Source organism: Bufo bufo, chromosome 2 (assembly GCF_905171765.1).
Source record: "Bufo bufo chromosome 2, aBufBuf1.1, whole genome shotgun sequence".
Classification (NCBI taxonomy): domain Eukaryota; kingdom Metazoa; phylum Chordata; class Amphibia; order Anura; family Bufonidae; genus Bufo; species Bufo bufo.
The window spans coordinates 315,537,423-315,554,225 of NC_053390.1; the positions used below are offsets into that span (position 1 = coordinate 315,537,423).

The 16,803-nt window shown below is 44.5% G+C and overlaps 1 protein-coding gene across 1 annotated transcript in view; it reads left to right on the forward strand.

Annotated features, from left to right (window-relative positions):
* The window catches only part of SHC3 (SHC adaptor protein 3), a 208,888-nt gene that overhangs the window by 105,646 nt on the left and 86,439 nt on the right, over positions 1–16,803 (forward strand). Inside the window, exons 4-5 of the mRNA XM_040420297.1 lie at positions 6,257–6,376; positions 10,891–10,944. Coding sequence (XP_040276231.1) covers positions 6,257–6,376; positions 10,891–10,944 — 174 coding nt within the window. The remainder of the gene's footprint in view (positions 1–6,256; positions 6,377–10,890; positions 10,945–16,803) is intronic.

Here is a 16,803-nt window from a genome sequence, read left to right on the forward strand (position 1 = left end):
TGTCACTACTGTGCCCCATCAAATGCTGCCAGTGTGCTAATGAATTGTCGCTACTGTGCCCCCATCAGATGCTGCCAGTGTTCCCATGAATTGTCGCTACTGTGCCCCATCAAATGCCAGTGTGCACGTAAATTGTCACTACTGGGCCCCATCAAATGCCAGTGTGCCCATGAATTGTCGCTACTGTGCCCCCCATCAGATGCTGCCAGTGTGCTAATGAATTGTCGCTACTGTGCCCCCATCAGATGCTGCCAGTGTTCCCATGAATTGTCGCTACTGTGCCCCATCAAATGCCAGTGTGCACGTAAATTGTCACTACTGTGCCCCATCAAATGCCAGTGTGCCCATGAATTGTTGCTACTGTGCCTAGCAACAATTTATGGGCACACTGGCATTTGATGGGGCACAGTAGCGACAATTCATGGGCACACTGGCAGCATCTGATGGGGGCACAGTAGCGACAATTCATTAGCACACTGGCAGCATTTGATGGGGCACAGTAGTGACAATTAATTGACACACTAGCAGCATCTGATCTGATGGGCACAGTAGCGGCAATTGATAGGCACACTGGCAGCATCTGATGAGGCACAGTTTGCGACAATTCATGGGCACACTGGCAGCATCTGATGGGGCACAGTAGCATCAATTGATCGGCACACTGGCAGCATCTGATGGGGCACAGTAGCAACAATTGATCGGTACACTGGCAGCATCTGATGGGGCACAGTAGCATCAATTGATCGGCACACTGGCAGCATCTGATGGGGCACAGTAGCATCAACTGATTGGCACACTGGCAGCATCTGATGGGGCACAGTAGCATCAACTGATCACTAAGTGACTTAATTTTTTAAAAAAAGTATCAAAAATCATATTTTTTGGGGAGTGGACATGGGTGCGGGGGGGCCGGGGCGGGTGTCCCTGAATGGCAGTTTGGAAATGTGGTCACCCTAACAGGAGGGGATCTCATTTATGTCTAAGGGAGAGTTATTACTAGGCATGCCCTGTGTCCTGTGTACAGGTCAGGAGGGTGTTGATAAGCTGTGATATTACCAATTGTGAATCCAGTGTTATCTGTATATATAGGTGATAAGTGTCATTATAATCCTGCCTGTAATTATAAGAAGATAACTACAGTAAAGTGACCAGTACAGATGAAGTAGTGGTGCCTGATTTTAGGCTTAGTGGTTAGTTCAATAACTGCTGGATTTTAGTTTTTATTGTAAGTAGATATTGACATGGAAAGTTTAAAATAACATTAGCAAAAATTCTGTAAAATATGTTTAACCCCTTAGTGACCTGTTTTGGGTCTTACTGACCAAGCGTTTTTCTTCCTTTTTTCATCGTCGCGTTCCAAGAGCTTTAACTTTTTAATTTTTCCGTCTATATAGCTTTATGAGGGCTTGTTTTTTGCGGGACAAGTTGTAGTTTTTAATGGCACAATTTTGGGGTACACATAACTTTCTGATTAACTTTTATTAACTCTTTCTGGGAGAGATGGTAAAAACAGCAACACTGCCACTGCGTTTTTACATTATAAATTTTACCGCGTTCATTTTTCGGTATAAATAACATAATATTCAGTCTTTTTTTTTCTTCATCGTAGGGGATAATTTATGTGATATTTATGTAGTCTGGGTCGTTACAGACGCGGAAATACAAAACATATGGGGGATGTTTTTTTCAGTTGAAAAGCGTATTTTCAATGGGGAAAAAAACGTATTTTTTAATGTAATTTTTTAAATTTGATAAATGTGTTGTTTTTTTTTCTTTTTGTTTCCACTTAATAGTCCCAGTAGGGGACTATAACAGACAGTATTTTGATTGCTTTTAAAGGGCTTCTGTCAGCCCACTAAACCGTTTTTGTTTTTTTGTTTACTAATAATCCCTATACTGCGAGCTCTGCATACATAAGTTAAATAATCATTTTGGTTCAGTAGAATTTGATAAAAAGCTATTTTTAAAATATGCAAATTACCTTGCTACCAGCAAGTAGGGCGGCTACTTGCTGGTAGCAGCCGCATCCTCCGATCCTAATGACGCCCCCTCGGCTTGTTGATTGACAGGGCCAGCGGATGGGATCTTTCTCTGCTGGCCCTGCCTGTTACCATTCAAAATCTGGCGCCTGCGCCGCGGCCGTACCTATCTTCAATCTGCGCAGGCGCACTGAGAGGCGGCCACTCGCTCGGCCGCTCCATCCTCAATGCGCCTGCGCCGATGACGTCACATCTACACCCGGCGCAGGCGCATTGAGGAGCGAGCGGCCGCCTCTCAGTGCGCCTGCGCAGATTGAAGATAGGTACGGCCGCGGCGCAGGCGCCAGATTTTGAATGCTAACAGGCAGGGCCAGCAGAGAACGATTCCGTTCCCTGGCCCTGTCAATCACAATGCGGAGGGGGCGTCATTAGGATCGGAAGATGCGGCTGCTACCAGCAAGTAGCCGCCCTACTTGCTGGTAGCAAGGTAATTTGCATATTTTAAAAATAGCTTTTTATCAAATTCTACTGAACCAAAATGATTATTTAACTTATGTATGCATAAATCGCAGTGTAGGGATTATTAGTAAACAAAAAAAACAAAAACGGTTTAGTGGGCTGACAGAAGCCCTTTAAAATGCAATGCATTATCCTTATAGTGCATTGCATTTTAATGGCAATGCTATTCTAACATTGACCAGCAGGCTGCACCAGAGAAGCGCAGCCTGCTGGAAATTACTGAAAGCTGGTCTGGGGCCTACATCAGGGCCCTTCCAGCCTTCACACACATCGGAACCCTACAATCGCATTTGCGTAGTGCCGATGGGAGACAGAGGGAGTCCGCTCCCTCTGTCAGCACTTTACATGCGGCGGGCGCCATTGCCCGCGGCATGTAAAGTGTTAAACAGCCCGGATCGGCATTCCCCTTCGTCCGGTCTGGGCTGTTAGAGCAGGGCGGCGGCCCAGCCTAAGGCCCCTTAGTGACAGCCGTAAAAAGGCGTATGGGTGTCACTAAGGGGTTAACATAAGAACCTGATTTAAACAATAGGTCATTTTCTTATGACACATTCCTTTCAAAGTATATAGTTACAATGAGAGTTGACGTAGTAGTTTCCCTACAGTAGATCGCCGCAAACTGCAGGTCAATTCAGACCTGCGGTTTGCGGCTTTTACCTGCGGTTGCGGCGGCGCCATCGGGTCCCCATGCGGCTTTAGGGGGAACCCGATGGCATGGAAGGCAGCGCGATGTCTAAGGAAGGAATCGCGCTGCCTTCCAGTGAAGAGCCTGTGATATCCAGCCCCCTGGATCTCACAGGCCGGAAGCTGTATGAGTAATACACACAGTATTACTCATACAGCCAATGCATTCCAATACAGAAGTATTAGAATGCATTGTAAAGGATTAGACCCCCAAAAGTTCAAGTCCCAAAGTGGGACAAAAAATAAAGTGAAAAAAAAAGTTGAAAAAATAAATTTTTCCCCCCAAAAAAATTAAAGTTTCAACTAAAAATAAACAAAAACGTCATTTTCCCCAAAATAAAGTAAAAAAAAAATTGGTAAAAGATAGGGGAAAAAAATAAGTATACATATTAGGTATCGCCGCGTCCGTATCAACCGGCTCTATAAACATATCACATGACCTAACCCCGTAAAAAATCAAAACTAAAAACTGTGATAAATAAACAATTTTTTTGTCACCTTATACCACAAAAAGTACAACAGCAAGCGATCAAAAAGGGGTTTGCCCACCAAAATAGTACAAATCTAACCGTCACCTCATCCCGCAAAAAATGAGCCCCTACCTGAGACAATCGCCCAAAGAATAAAAAAACTAAGGCTCAGAATATGGAGACACTAAAACATCTTTTTTTTTTTTTTTAAAAGCTGTTATTGTGTAAAACGTACATAAATAAAAAAAAGTATATATATTTGGTATCGCCGCGTTCGTATCGACCGGCTCTTTAAAAATATCACATGACCTAAAAATTTAAAATAAAAACTGTGCTAAATAAACCCTTTTTTGTCACTTACATCACAAAAAGTGTAATAGCAAGCGATCAGAAAGTCACACGCACCCCAAAATAGTGCCAATAAAACCGTCATCTCATCCCGCAAAAATAATACCGTACCCAAGGTAATCGCCCAAAAACTGAAAAAATTATGGCTCTCAGACTATGGAAACACTAAAACATTTTTTTTTTTGCTTCAAAAATGAAATCATTGTGTAAAACTTTCATAAATAAAAAAAAAGTATACATATTAGGTATTGCCGCATCCATGACAACCTGGTCTATAAAAATATCACATGATCTAACCTGTCAGATGAATTTTGTAAATAACAAAAAATAAAAACGGTGCCAAAACAGCTATTTCTTGTTACCTTGCCTCACAAAAAGTGTAATATAGAGCAACCAAAAATCATATGTACCCTAAACTAGTACCAACAATACTGCCACCCTATCCCATAATTTCTAAAATGGGGCCACTTTTTTGGAGTTTCTACACTAGTGGTGCATTAGGGGGGCTTCAAATGGGACATGGTGTCAAAAAAACCAGTCCAGCAAAATCTGCCTTCCAAAAACTGTATGGCATTCCTTTCCTTCTGCGCCCTGCCGTGTGCCCGTACAGCTGTTTACGACCACATATGGGGTGTTTCTGTAAACTACAGAATCAGGGCCATAAACATTGAGTTTTGTTTGGCTGTTAACCCTTGCTTTGTTACTGGGAAAAATGGATTAAAATGGAAAATCTGCCAAAAAAGTGAAATTCTGAAATTTCATCTTCATTTGCCAATAACTCTTGTGGAACACATAAAGGGTTAACGACGTTTGTAAAATCTGTTTTGAAAACCTTGAGGGGTGTAGTTTCTTAGATGGGGTCACTTTTATGGAGTTTCTACTTTAGAGTTGCATCAGGGGGGCTTCAAATGGGACATGGTGTCAAAAAAAAACGTCCAGCAAAATCTGCCTTCCAAAAACCGTATGGCATTCCTTTCCTTCTGCGCCCTGCCGTGTGCCCGTACAGCGGTTTACGACCACATATGGGGTGTTTCTGTAAACTACAGAATCAGGGCCATAAATATTGAGCTTTTTTGGCTGTTAACCCTTGCTTTGTAAAAGTAAAAAAAATATTAAAATGGAAAATCTGCCAAAAAAGTGAAATTTAGAAATTGTATCTCTATTTTCCATTAATTCTTGTGGAACACCTAAAGGGTTAACAACGTTTGTAAAATCCGTTTTGAATACCTTGAGGGGTGTAGTTTCTTAGATGGGGTCACTTTTAGGGAGTTTCTACTCTAGGGGTGCATCAGGGGGACTTCAAATGGGACATGGTGTCAAAAAAACCAGTCCAGCAAAACCTGCCTTCCAAAAACCATATGGCATTCCTTTCCTTCTGCGCCCTGCCGTGTGCCCGTACAGCGGTTTATGACCACATCTGGGGTGTTTCTGTAAACTACAGAATCAGGGCCATAAATGTTGAGTTTGGTTTGGCTGTTAACCCTTGCTTTGTAACTGAAAAAAAATGATTAAAATGGAAAATCTGCCAAAAAAGTGAAATTTTGAAAGTGTATCTATCTCTATTTTCCATTAATTCTTGTGGAACACCTAAAGGGTTAACAAAGTTTGTAAAATCAGTTTTGAATACCTTGAGGGGTGTAGTTTCTAGTTTCATTTTTGGGTGGTTTCTATTATGTAAGCCTCGCAAAGTGACTTCAGACCTGAACTGGTCCCTAAAAATTGAGTTTTTGAAAATGTCTGAAAAATTTCAAGATTTGCTTCTAAACTTCTAAGCCTTGTAACATCCCCAGAAAATTAAATATCATTCCCAAAATGATCCACACATGAAGTAGACATATGGAGAATGTAAAGTAATAACTATTTTTGGAGGTATTACTATGTATTATAGAAATAGAGAAATTAAAATTTTTGGTAAATTTGGTATTTTTTTATAAATAAAAATGATTTTTTTTTACTTCATTTTACCAGTGTCATGAAGTACAATATGTGACGAAAAAAACTGAATGGCCTGGATAAGTCAAAGCGTTTTAAAATTATCAGCACTTAAAGTGACACTGGTCAGATTTGCAAAAAATGGCCTGGTCCTTAAGGTGCAATAGGGCCGAGTCCTTAAGGGGCTAATACTTTTCGTCGTACCTTTCTACCTGTGATGTAGCTCCTATGGTTCTTGTATAGTTATTTTTCAATACTGTAAATACGGGAAGAAAAATATGAATACCACCAATGAGTACAAGCTCAAATGTGTTTTTTTTTTTCTAGCCAGCAAATAAAATCCTCTCTAGCATCCTTGGAAAGAGCAACCTCCAATTTGCGGGAATGTGTATAACGCTGAATATATCTACGACCAGCTTAAATATGATGACTCCAGATTCAAAACAGGTATGATCATATCACCATATGGATAATCCCTTTTTGGCTATGGCAAGCAGATAAAGAAAGTCATTGCAATTTATTTATGGGGTTGTCTGACTTATTAAAAAAACATTCTACTATGTCACCAATTCATAAAATTAGAATCCTGATCCTCCCACTGCTGCAGCCATGACATCATCTTCTTGGCTGCAGTGATGATGTGCCCATATACACTGGACACCGCTGCAACTAATCGCTGGCCTCAGTGGTATATAGCATGTCACATTAGTCTGACGGTGATTGGCTGCAGTGATCATGTGGAGTATACAGACAGGCACATCTTCTCTATAGCTAAACAAACAAAGCCGGCGGGGAGGATCAGAGTGATGGCGCTGGAAGAGGTGGGGGATAAGATGGGGGAGTAATGATTGGTTGCTATGGGCAACTAAGACAGTTTACCTTTACATCAGTTTTGATAAATCTCCCTACTGTTCATACGAATGCAGAATTATTGTCGAAATCTGGTTATCAATGTGTTGATTTTGTGGAAGTGAAGCCATTTTATCCTTACAGAATATGATATTTGGCCGGTCAGGCAATGACCTCTATTCCTTGAATCTTGCTAGCATGTATTGTATTCCTAAAGCAAATGGAATCAATGAATGAACATGAAATGCCTCTGCAGAATGTGTTGGCTGAGGCTGGCAGTGGTTGCCAGAGCAACAGTTGGAAATGTATTTGTCATGGAGCAGGATAGATGGCAGAGCGCCCAAGTATCAGTGTCTGCAGTACATGTACACAATGAAGAAATGCATTGACTGACATAGTAACGGAGAAGGACGGGATTGCGAAGCATTGACTGAACAGTGCTTACCATTTGAAGCTAGTGCCAACATGGTGACCGCCTTGGTTTCCTAGAAAATTACTGTGGAACTATTTCATATTCCTGGAAATCTCCTAAAGGGAACCTGTCACCTCTCCTGACATGTCCGTTTTATAATTACTTTCATGCAATAACAATTCTGGAGCATCCATTCTTATTAATCTAGGCTGTGCCATTCCTACTAGATGTTTCTGAATGAGCAGCCAGCAGTCTGCAATATAGGTCCAACTGAGTGTTACCATTTTGGGGGGGGGGGGGGGGGGCCTGCATAATCTAACACAATCCAATCAGTGTTGCCAATGTCAGAAATGCAGGGACCATGGGTGCACCACCAATGAGGCCTCAGGCAGCACCGGGTAAGGGCAAGAGGCGGGCAGCCGAAGGGCCATGGACTGAAGGGAAGGGGTTAGGTTAAGAAATTGGCGTAGGGAAGAGTGGGCGCCGTTTCATGCAGCAGAAAGGCTAGGGACACACCGCCAGCTGGTAATACTCGTTAGACCTTTAGGGCTAGTTCACACTTCAGCGATTTGATCAGTGATTTCCATCAGTTGTCTTGAGCCAAAATCAGGAGCAGGTCAAAAACACAAAACAGGTACAAATCTTTCCGTTATAGCTTATCTTTGTGTAAGCTGGTTTTGGCTCACAATCAGTAATGGAAATAACTGATCCAATAACTGAAGCGTGAACTCAGCCTTATAGCAGACTGGTGCCAATTGATTTATAAACTTCTAGTAGGAGTAATAAAGGTATGACACAACATAGACTCCAGTATTTACATGAATGCAAGTAGTTATTCGGTCCACAGCCTTGTGCTATTCCCTTTGTGCTCCACATTTTCAAATCCGAGCTTCCATAAAAATACTCATCTTGCTGCTGGTGGTGCCTATATATATGAGAGTGGCAGAGGGTTTGGTTTCTCTGATGCGGCCCGGATTTAGTTCCTAAACCATTCCGTTTATTAAGAGCGATTACTGCAGTAGGCTTATATATGGGAATTGATAATATAATTCTGGAGCTTTATTATAATTGTGGTCATCTGGAGTCCTAGTTTCACACAAACCCCATTGCCATTTACATTGTGTGGATAGCACCCACATTCAGAAACAGAAGGACTCTGCATGATGTAGACACGTAATGAATTCTACTATTACGGACGAGGGAACTTATTAGTGTGAACATGTGGAGGGGAAAGAAAAGAGAAAGTCAAGGCAAAGACAACAAAATATACACAAATAGATTATTTATTCAGTTGCACTATCAATCTAATGAAATGCTCCCATTCTTTAAATCTGGAAATGGTTTATTAGCCATAAAAAAAGTGCTCGAAAGGTGCGTAGTATTCATCAGTCTGTTGACTACTGTTTACTGCTGCACCTCAGCATTGCAGGGACCACAAGTAGAAGGGAAGAGTTTCTTATGGTAGTCTTAGGCCTAGTTCACACAAACGTTTTTTTTCCGAGTGTACGGGCCGTTTTTTAAAAACGGAATGTGTTCCGTATGCATTCCGTTTCCGTATTTCCGTTTTCCGTTCAAAGATAGAACATGTCCTATATTTGGCCACAAATCACGTTCCGTGGCTCCATTCAAGTCAATGGGTCCACAAAAAAAACGAACACATACGGAAATGCATCCGTTTGTCTTCCGTATCCGTTCCGTTTTTGCTGAACCATCTATTGAAAATGTTATGCCCAGCCCAATTTTTTCTATGTAATTACTGTACACTGTACATGGCATACGGAAAAATGGAACTTAAAACGGAAAGGAAACGGAAACACAACGGAACAACGGATCCGTGAAAAACGGACTGCAAAAAAAATAAAAGCCATACGTTAGTGTGAACTAGGCCTTAAAGGGTTATTCCAGGATTGACTTATTTTTTTAATTCTGCCCACCCCACCGTATCCATGAAGGGATGCATACTTACCTTATCCCCGCCATAGGGTCCCAGGCTGTCTTCACTGCTTTTCAGTCTGTGCATGTATACTCCTGGAACGTATGGGGTCATGTGCACCCCTGCAGCCAATGACTGGCCTCAGCAATGACCACGAGCTGCATGTGACCCAGCAGTGATATGCTGCTTAAGCACAAATTACTGCTGAGGCCAGTCATTGGCTGCAGCGGCACACATGACCCCATCTGTGCTGGAAGTTTACATGTGTGGACCTGAGTGCAGTGAAGACACCCTGGGACCCATGGAGCCAGAACTGAGCGATGGAGCCAGAACTGAGTGACAAGGAACACTTCTTCTGGTGGAATGAAGGTGGAATTAAAAAAATAAGTGATTTCTGGAATAACCCTTTAATTCTTTGAATAGACCACATAGTGATATCAAGAGGTGCAGTAGCCAAAAGAGGTTATTTTCCAAATACGGATTTCCAGCCTGGGGTATGGACAGGACGTCACTTCCACTGTGGACGGGCCCAGAACTATAGCTCTCCTTGGCATGTGCACAAACTCCTGAATCCACCTCATGTGTGCACACCCCAGGAAGAGGTAAAGCCCTAGCCCCATTCACAGCAGAATTGATATCCCATACATGAAACCTGGTAAAGGACGTGATGTTGGTGGAAGCTGGATTTGCAGAAGAACACAGTCGTTTGACCATGTTTCTAGGAGGCCGATCTACACAACTTCGGAATGGTATATTACAAACTTTCTCCTAGAGGTGTGTTCTGTGTAATTAAAGTGGCTTTGTCGGACCTGCTGGGTCCCAAAAATCCCCTTTATTTGTATAAATAAATTGTTTCAGGTATCTAAAAAGAAAGATACATATAAGGGTGGGTTCACATCACGTTTTATGCCTCCGTTTGACATATACAAGGATACAAAAAAGGATACAAAAAAGCAGCACACGATGTTCTTGTATCCTGCATTCCGGTAAAAAAAGTATATATTTTTTTTTTTACAATAGAAAACAACGTATAACTTTTTTCTTTTTTTTTTTTTTACAGTAGAACAGATGGTGAACAGATGGTGAACAGATGCCACTGTATGGCATCAGTCTGAGGCATCCGTTTAATGTATGCGTATTTTGTATACATTAAGCGGATGGGAAAAAACGTGATGTGAACCCAAACCTTAAAGGGGTTGGCCACTTTCTGGTTGTATTCAACCAATGTGTTTGTAAGATGATTATATGGCACTTACTAATATAGACTTTGTTAAAATTCTGCACCATTTTATATGGCATGCTTCCTTATACACAAAATCTTTTGTGATGTCCACACAGAGGTCCTGTCCATAAGATGGCCGCTGATGGAGGGTCATGTGACCGGACAAATCACCTCCATGTGATGCCTCCTTCATTCAAACACACTGCACCTGCTCTAAAATCCCAACAGAACAAGTGCAGAAGGCAAGTGCAGTGTATTTGAAGGAAGGAGGCATCGCATAGAAGTGACTTGCCTGGTCACATGACCCTCCATCAGGAGCCATTTTATGGACAGGGCCACTGTGTGGTCTGCAGAAAAGACTTTGTAAACAAGGTGGCATATCTTATGAAATATTGAAAATGGTGCAGAATTTCAACAAAGACTATATAAGTAAGTGCCGTATAATTGGCACAATAACCATTGGTCAACAATAACCGGAAAGTGGTCAACCCCTTTAAATATCAACACGACCAAGATAATTATTTTTACTGTTTGTTCATTTACAGATTATAGCAAACCACCATATGCAGTCCATTTCCTTTGCATCTGGCGGTGACCCGGTGAGTACCTAACACTTTCTGTTTCACGTAATAACACAAAAGAGAAATGCCAGCATTCCTACCACCACTTACCTAGCTCACACATCCATGTCCATGATGAAATCCGTAATAAGATGATCAGTGATTTATTAGTGAAGATGCAACGAAGGATCCGTGTTTGCTCTGTGTGTCCGTTTTTGGCTCTCCATGTGTCATCTGTGTTTCACGGACACTGCACAGTTAAAAATTAATTTTCATAGCATCTCCTCCGATTGGTTTGTGAAACACGGATGGCATCCGTGATGTGTCGATGCTTTTCACTGACCCATAGACTATAATGGGAGTGATGGATCTGTAAGCGCAGACAAAATAGAGCATGCTTCTGTGCTAAAACCTCGGACCAACGGACTGTGCTAAAACATACGCACATTAAATACGCACATTAAAATGGAGAACATGGACAGCACAGATGAGAATCCCTAACATGTGAATGAGGCATGAGGCTGGAAACACACATGCCATGCTCTTAAGGCCTCTTTCACAGGTCAGCACACATATCCATTGATATTAATGTGTTTATTTACACATTCTGAGCATGGGTTACTGTAAAAACATGCATTACTTTGGACTGTGATGAGGACCAAACATGGAAAATGGCACCTGTGTTCTGTAGTTTTCAGTGTAGTTTGTAGGATTTTTTCCTCCGGCCGCTTCCCGGCATTGTCTGCTTGAACTTCCAGCTAGAACACCTGACGGTAGATGTGAAAGTAGACTTACTTGTTTTTCAGAAGAGAATCTATGACATATTGATTCTGCTGTGTTAATGACAAGGTCCAGATTTTACATAGGGGTGTGGCCAGATCAGATCTATCAGTAGTTAAAATTATATAGATCAGGGATGCCCAACCGGCGGACCTCCAGCTGTTGCAAACCGATAACTCCCAACATGCCCTTATATCTGTAAGCTGCCCGAGAATACAGCGGAATTGTAGTTTTGCAACAGCTGGAGGGCCACAGGTTGGGCATCCCTGATATAGATTATTCCAAATTCAAAGTAGGATGCTACAGTAAGTTACCAAAGATGCAGTTTTAAAACACATAGGAGACCACAGATGGAGTTGAGCGGACACCTGGATGTTCAGGTTCGGCCTAAAAAAAATAAAAAATTGGGTTCGGGACCCGAACTTGACCCCGAACCCAAACCCCATTGAAGTCAATGGGGACCTGAACTTTTGGCCACTAAAATGGCTCTAAAATAGCCCTGGAATCACCTAGAGGGCTGCAAAAGGCAGCAAAATGTGCTTAAGAGCATGGCAAATGCTCTGCAAACAAATGTGGATAGGGAAATGAATAAAAAAACATAAAAGACCATAAAAAAAAAATATAGGAATGATGTAGGAGGAAGAGGTTGAGGAGGCGGTGAATAGGTGGATGTGGCCGTGTAGGCTCACGTGGCGGTCTAGGTGGAAGCGGCGGCGAAGGAGGAATTGGTAGCCAACACAGATGTGTGTTATTTAGCATTTTTACATAGGGATATCCCCCAAAATATTGGGACATATATAAAAAATAAAAAAAAAGGAATAAGTGCACTTGAGTACAAGGATGGATGGTTGAGGCTGTTAGAACTGTCTATTCTGCACAAGCTACAGACAAGTCCTGAGGGATCCAAGCCTGGTTCATTTTAATGAACGCGAGCTTGTCCACGTTGGCTGTGGACAGGCGGCTGCATCTGTCTGTAATGTGCTAAATACACGTTCAGAGAGTACACTGGCTGCAGGGCAGGCCAGCACCTCCAAGGCATACAGGGCAAGCTCTGGCCATGTGGACAATTTGGAGACCCAGAAGTTGAAATGGGGCAGAACCATCAGTCAGTACGTGTAGGCGTGTGCACAGGTACTGTTCCACCATGTTGTTCAAATGCTGCCTCCTGCTAACATGCTCCATATCAGCAGTTGGGGCCGGTTGTTGCGGCGAGGTGACAAAGCTTTTCCACATGTCGGCCATGCTAACCCTGCCTTCTGAGGTGCTGGCGCTGACACAGCTGCGTTGGCGAACTCTTCCTCCTCCCCTGACTTCGCCTTGTGCTTCCACTTGTCCCCCAGCGTCAGTCGGGAATGCTCTCAGGAGTGCGTCTACCAGCGTGCGCCTGTAGTCGCGCATCTTCCGATCACGCTCCAGTGAGGGAATTAAGGATGGCAAATTGTCTTTGTAACGGGGATCCAGCAGGGTGGCCACCCAGTAGTCAGCACACGTTAAAATGTGGCCATCTCTGCAGTCGTTGCGCAGGCACTGCAGCATGTAGTCGCTCATGTGTGCCAGGCTGCCCAGAGGTAAGGACAAGCTGTCCTCTGTGGGAGGCGTATCGTCTGCGTCCTCAGTATCCCCCCAGCCACGCACCAGTGATGGGCCCAAGCTGCGTTGGATGCCACCCCGCTGTGAACATGCTTCATCCCCATCCTCCTCCTCATCCTCCTCCTCCTCGTCCTCCAGTAGTGGGCCCTGGCTGGCCAAATTTGTACCTGGCCTCTGCTGTTGCAAAAAAACTCCCTCTGAGCCACTTCTAAAAGACTGGCCTGAAAGTGTTAGAGATGACCCCTCTTCCTCTTCCGGAGACCACAGAGTGGCAAGATGACATAGTGTGGAGGTGGCAGCAGCATGCGGAGAGCACAGAGTGGCAAGGCTCGTCCTGGGCCACACCCTCTTCCATCATCGCCCTAAGTGTTTTCTCAAGGAGACATAGAAGTGGTATTGTAACGCTGATAATGGCGTCATCGCCACTGGCCATGTTGGTGGAGTACTCGAAACAGCGCAACAGGGCACACAGGTCTCGTGAAGTGGTGCTGTTCCGCAGTGCGTCTCACCCGTGCGTGCTGCAGCTGAAACTCCACTATGGCCTGCTGCTGCTCGCACAGTCTCTCCAGCATGTGCAAGGTGGAGTTCCACCTGGTGGGCACGTTGCATATGAGGCGGTGAGCGGGAAGGCCGAAGTTACGCTGTAGAGCAGACAGCCGAGCGGCGGCAGGATGAGAATGCCGGAAGCGCACACAGATGGCCCGCACTTTATGCAGCAGCTCTGACATGTCGGGGTAGTTGTGAATGAATTTCTGCACCACCAAATTCAGCACATGCGCCAGGCAAGGGATGTGCGTCAAACCGGCTAGTCCCAGAGCTGCAACGAGATTTTGCCCATTATTGCACACCACCAGGCCGGGCTTGAGGCTCACTGGCAGCAACCACTCGTCGGTCTGTTGTTCTATACCACGCCACAACTCCTGCGCGGTGTGGGGCCTGTCCCCCAAACACATCAGTTTCAGAACGGACTGCTGACGTTTACCCCTGGTGACGTTTACCCCTGGCTGTGCTGAAGTTGGTGGTGAAGGTCTGTCGCTGACCGGATGAGGAGGTGGTAGAAGAGGAGGAGGAAGCCGAGTAGGAAGAGGAGGCAACAGGAGGCAAAGAATGATGCCCTGCGATCCTTGGCGGCGGAAGGACGTGCGCCAAACAGCTCTCGGCTGGGGGCCCAGCCGGCATTACATTTACCCAGTGTGCAGTTAGGGAGATATAGCGTCCCTGGCCGTGCTTACTGGTCCACGTATCTGTGGTTAAGTGGACCTTGCCACAGATGGCGTTGCGCAGTGCACACTTGATTTTTATCCGATACTTGGTTGTGCAGGGAGGGCACGGCTCTCCTGGAGAAGTAGTGGCGGCTGGGAACGACGTACTGTGGGACAGCAAGCGACATGAGCTGTTTGAAGCTGTCCGTCTCCACCAGCCTGAATGACAGCATTTCAAAGGACAGTAGTTTAGAAATGCTGGCATTCAGGGCCAGGGATCGAGGGTGGCTAGGTGGGAATTTACGCTTTCTCTCAAAGGTTTGTGAGATGGAGAGCTGAACGCTTCCATGTGACATGGTGGAGATGCTTGGTGACGGAGGTGGTGTTGTTGTGGCACATCCTCTGTTTGCTGGGCGGCAGGTGCCAACGTTCCTCCAGAGGCGGAGGAAGAAGCCGAGGCAGCAGCAGAAGAGGGAGCAGGAGGGGCCGGAGCTCTTTCTTGGTTTTGAAGGTGCTTACTCCACTGCAGCCTGGTCTCGCATGTAGATGCCTGGTCATGCAGGTTGTGCTAAGGTTCAGAACGTTAATGCCTCGCTTCAGGCTCTGATGGCACAGCGTGCTAACCACTCGGGTCTTGTCGTCAGCACCTTGTGTGAAGAAGTGCCATGCCAGGGAACTCCTTGAAGCTGCCTTTGGTGTGCTCAGTCCCTGTTGAGGGTGGCCAGTAGCAGGCGAACTGTTTTGGCGACGGCTGCTCTGCTTTTGCACACTGCTCCCTCTTTTGCTACGCTGTTGGCTCGGTCTCACCTCTGCCTCTTCCTCCGAACTCTGAAAGTTAGTGGCACGACCTTCATTCCATGTGGGGTCTAGGACCTCATCGTCCCCTGCATCGTCTTCCACCCAGTCTTCCTCCCTGACCTCCTTTTCGGTCTGCACACTGCAGAAAGACGCAGCAGTTGGCACCTGTGTTTCGTCATCATCAGAGACGTGCTGAGGTGGTATTCCCATGTCCTCATCAGGAAACATAAGTGGTTGTGCATCAGTGCATTCTATGTCTTCCACCCCTGGGGAAGGGCTAGGTGGATGCCCTTGGGAAACCCTGCCAGCAGAGTCTTCAAACAGCATAAGAGACTGCTGCATGACTTGAGGCTCAGACAGGTTCCCCGATATGCACGGGGGTGATGTGACAGACTGATGGGCATGGGTATCAGGCGCCACCTGTGCGCTTTCTGCAGAAGACTGGGTGGGAGATAATGTGAACGTGCTGGATCCACTTTCGGCCACCCAATTGACTAGCGCCTGTACTTGCTCAGGCCTTACCATCCTTAGAACGGCATTAGGCCCGACCAAATATCGCTGTAAATTCTGGCGGCTACTGGGACCAGAGGCTCCACCAACACCACCACCACGACCGCGTCCCTTATTAGATGTTTGCCTCATAGCTAGCGTTCACCAAGCAAAGTAAAAAGTGGTTAAGTCTGTTAAAAATAATTAACCGCCAATAAAAACCCTGATGTAGGGTATTGCACTCTATTTTTATGCACGTCTAATCCCAGATGTGCAGTATATCAGAGGGTTTTTTTTAACCCCAGTAAGCAATAAGCCGTATTTCTGGCCTAAATATGACACTCACTTATGCACGTCTAATCCCAGATGTGCACTATATGAAACAGATGGTTTTTTTTCACCCCAGTAAGCAAAAAGCTGTATTTCTGGCCGAAATGTGACACTCACTTATGCACGTCTAATCCCAGATGTGCAGTATATCAGAGGGTTTTTTCACCCCAGTAAGCAAAAAGCCGTATTTCTGGCCTAAATGTGTCACTCACTTATGCACGTCTAATCCCAGATGTGCAGTATATCAGAGGGTTTTTTCACCCCAGTAAGCAAAAAGCTGTATTTCTGACCTAAATGTGACACTCACTTATGCACGTCTAATCCCAGATGTGCACTATATGAAACAGATGGGGGGTTTTTCACCCCAGTAAGCAAAAAGCTGTATTTCTGGTCAAAATGTGACACTCACTTATGCACGTCTAATCCTAGATGTGCACTATATACAGTTGCAAGAAAAAGTATGTGAACCCTTTGGAATGATATGGATTTCTGCACAAATTGGTCATAAAATGTGATCTGATCTTCATCTAAGTCACAACAATAGACAATCACAGTCTGCTTAAACTAATAACACACAAAGAATTAAATGTTACCATGTTTTTATTGAACACACCATGTAAACATTCACAGTGTAGGTGGAAAAAGTATGTGAACCCCTAGACTAATGACATCTCCAAGAGCGAAATGGAGTGAGGTGTCAGCCAACAGG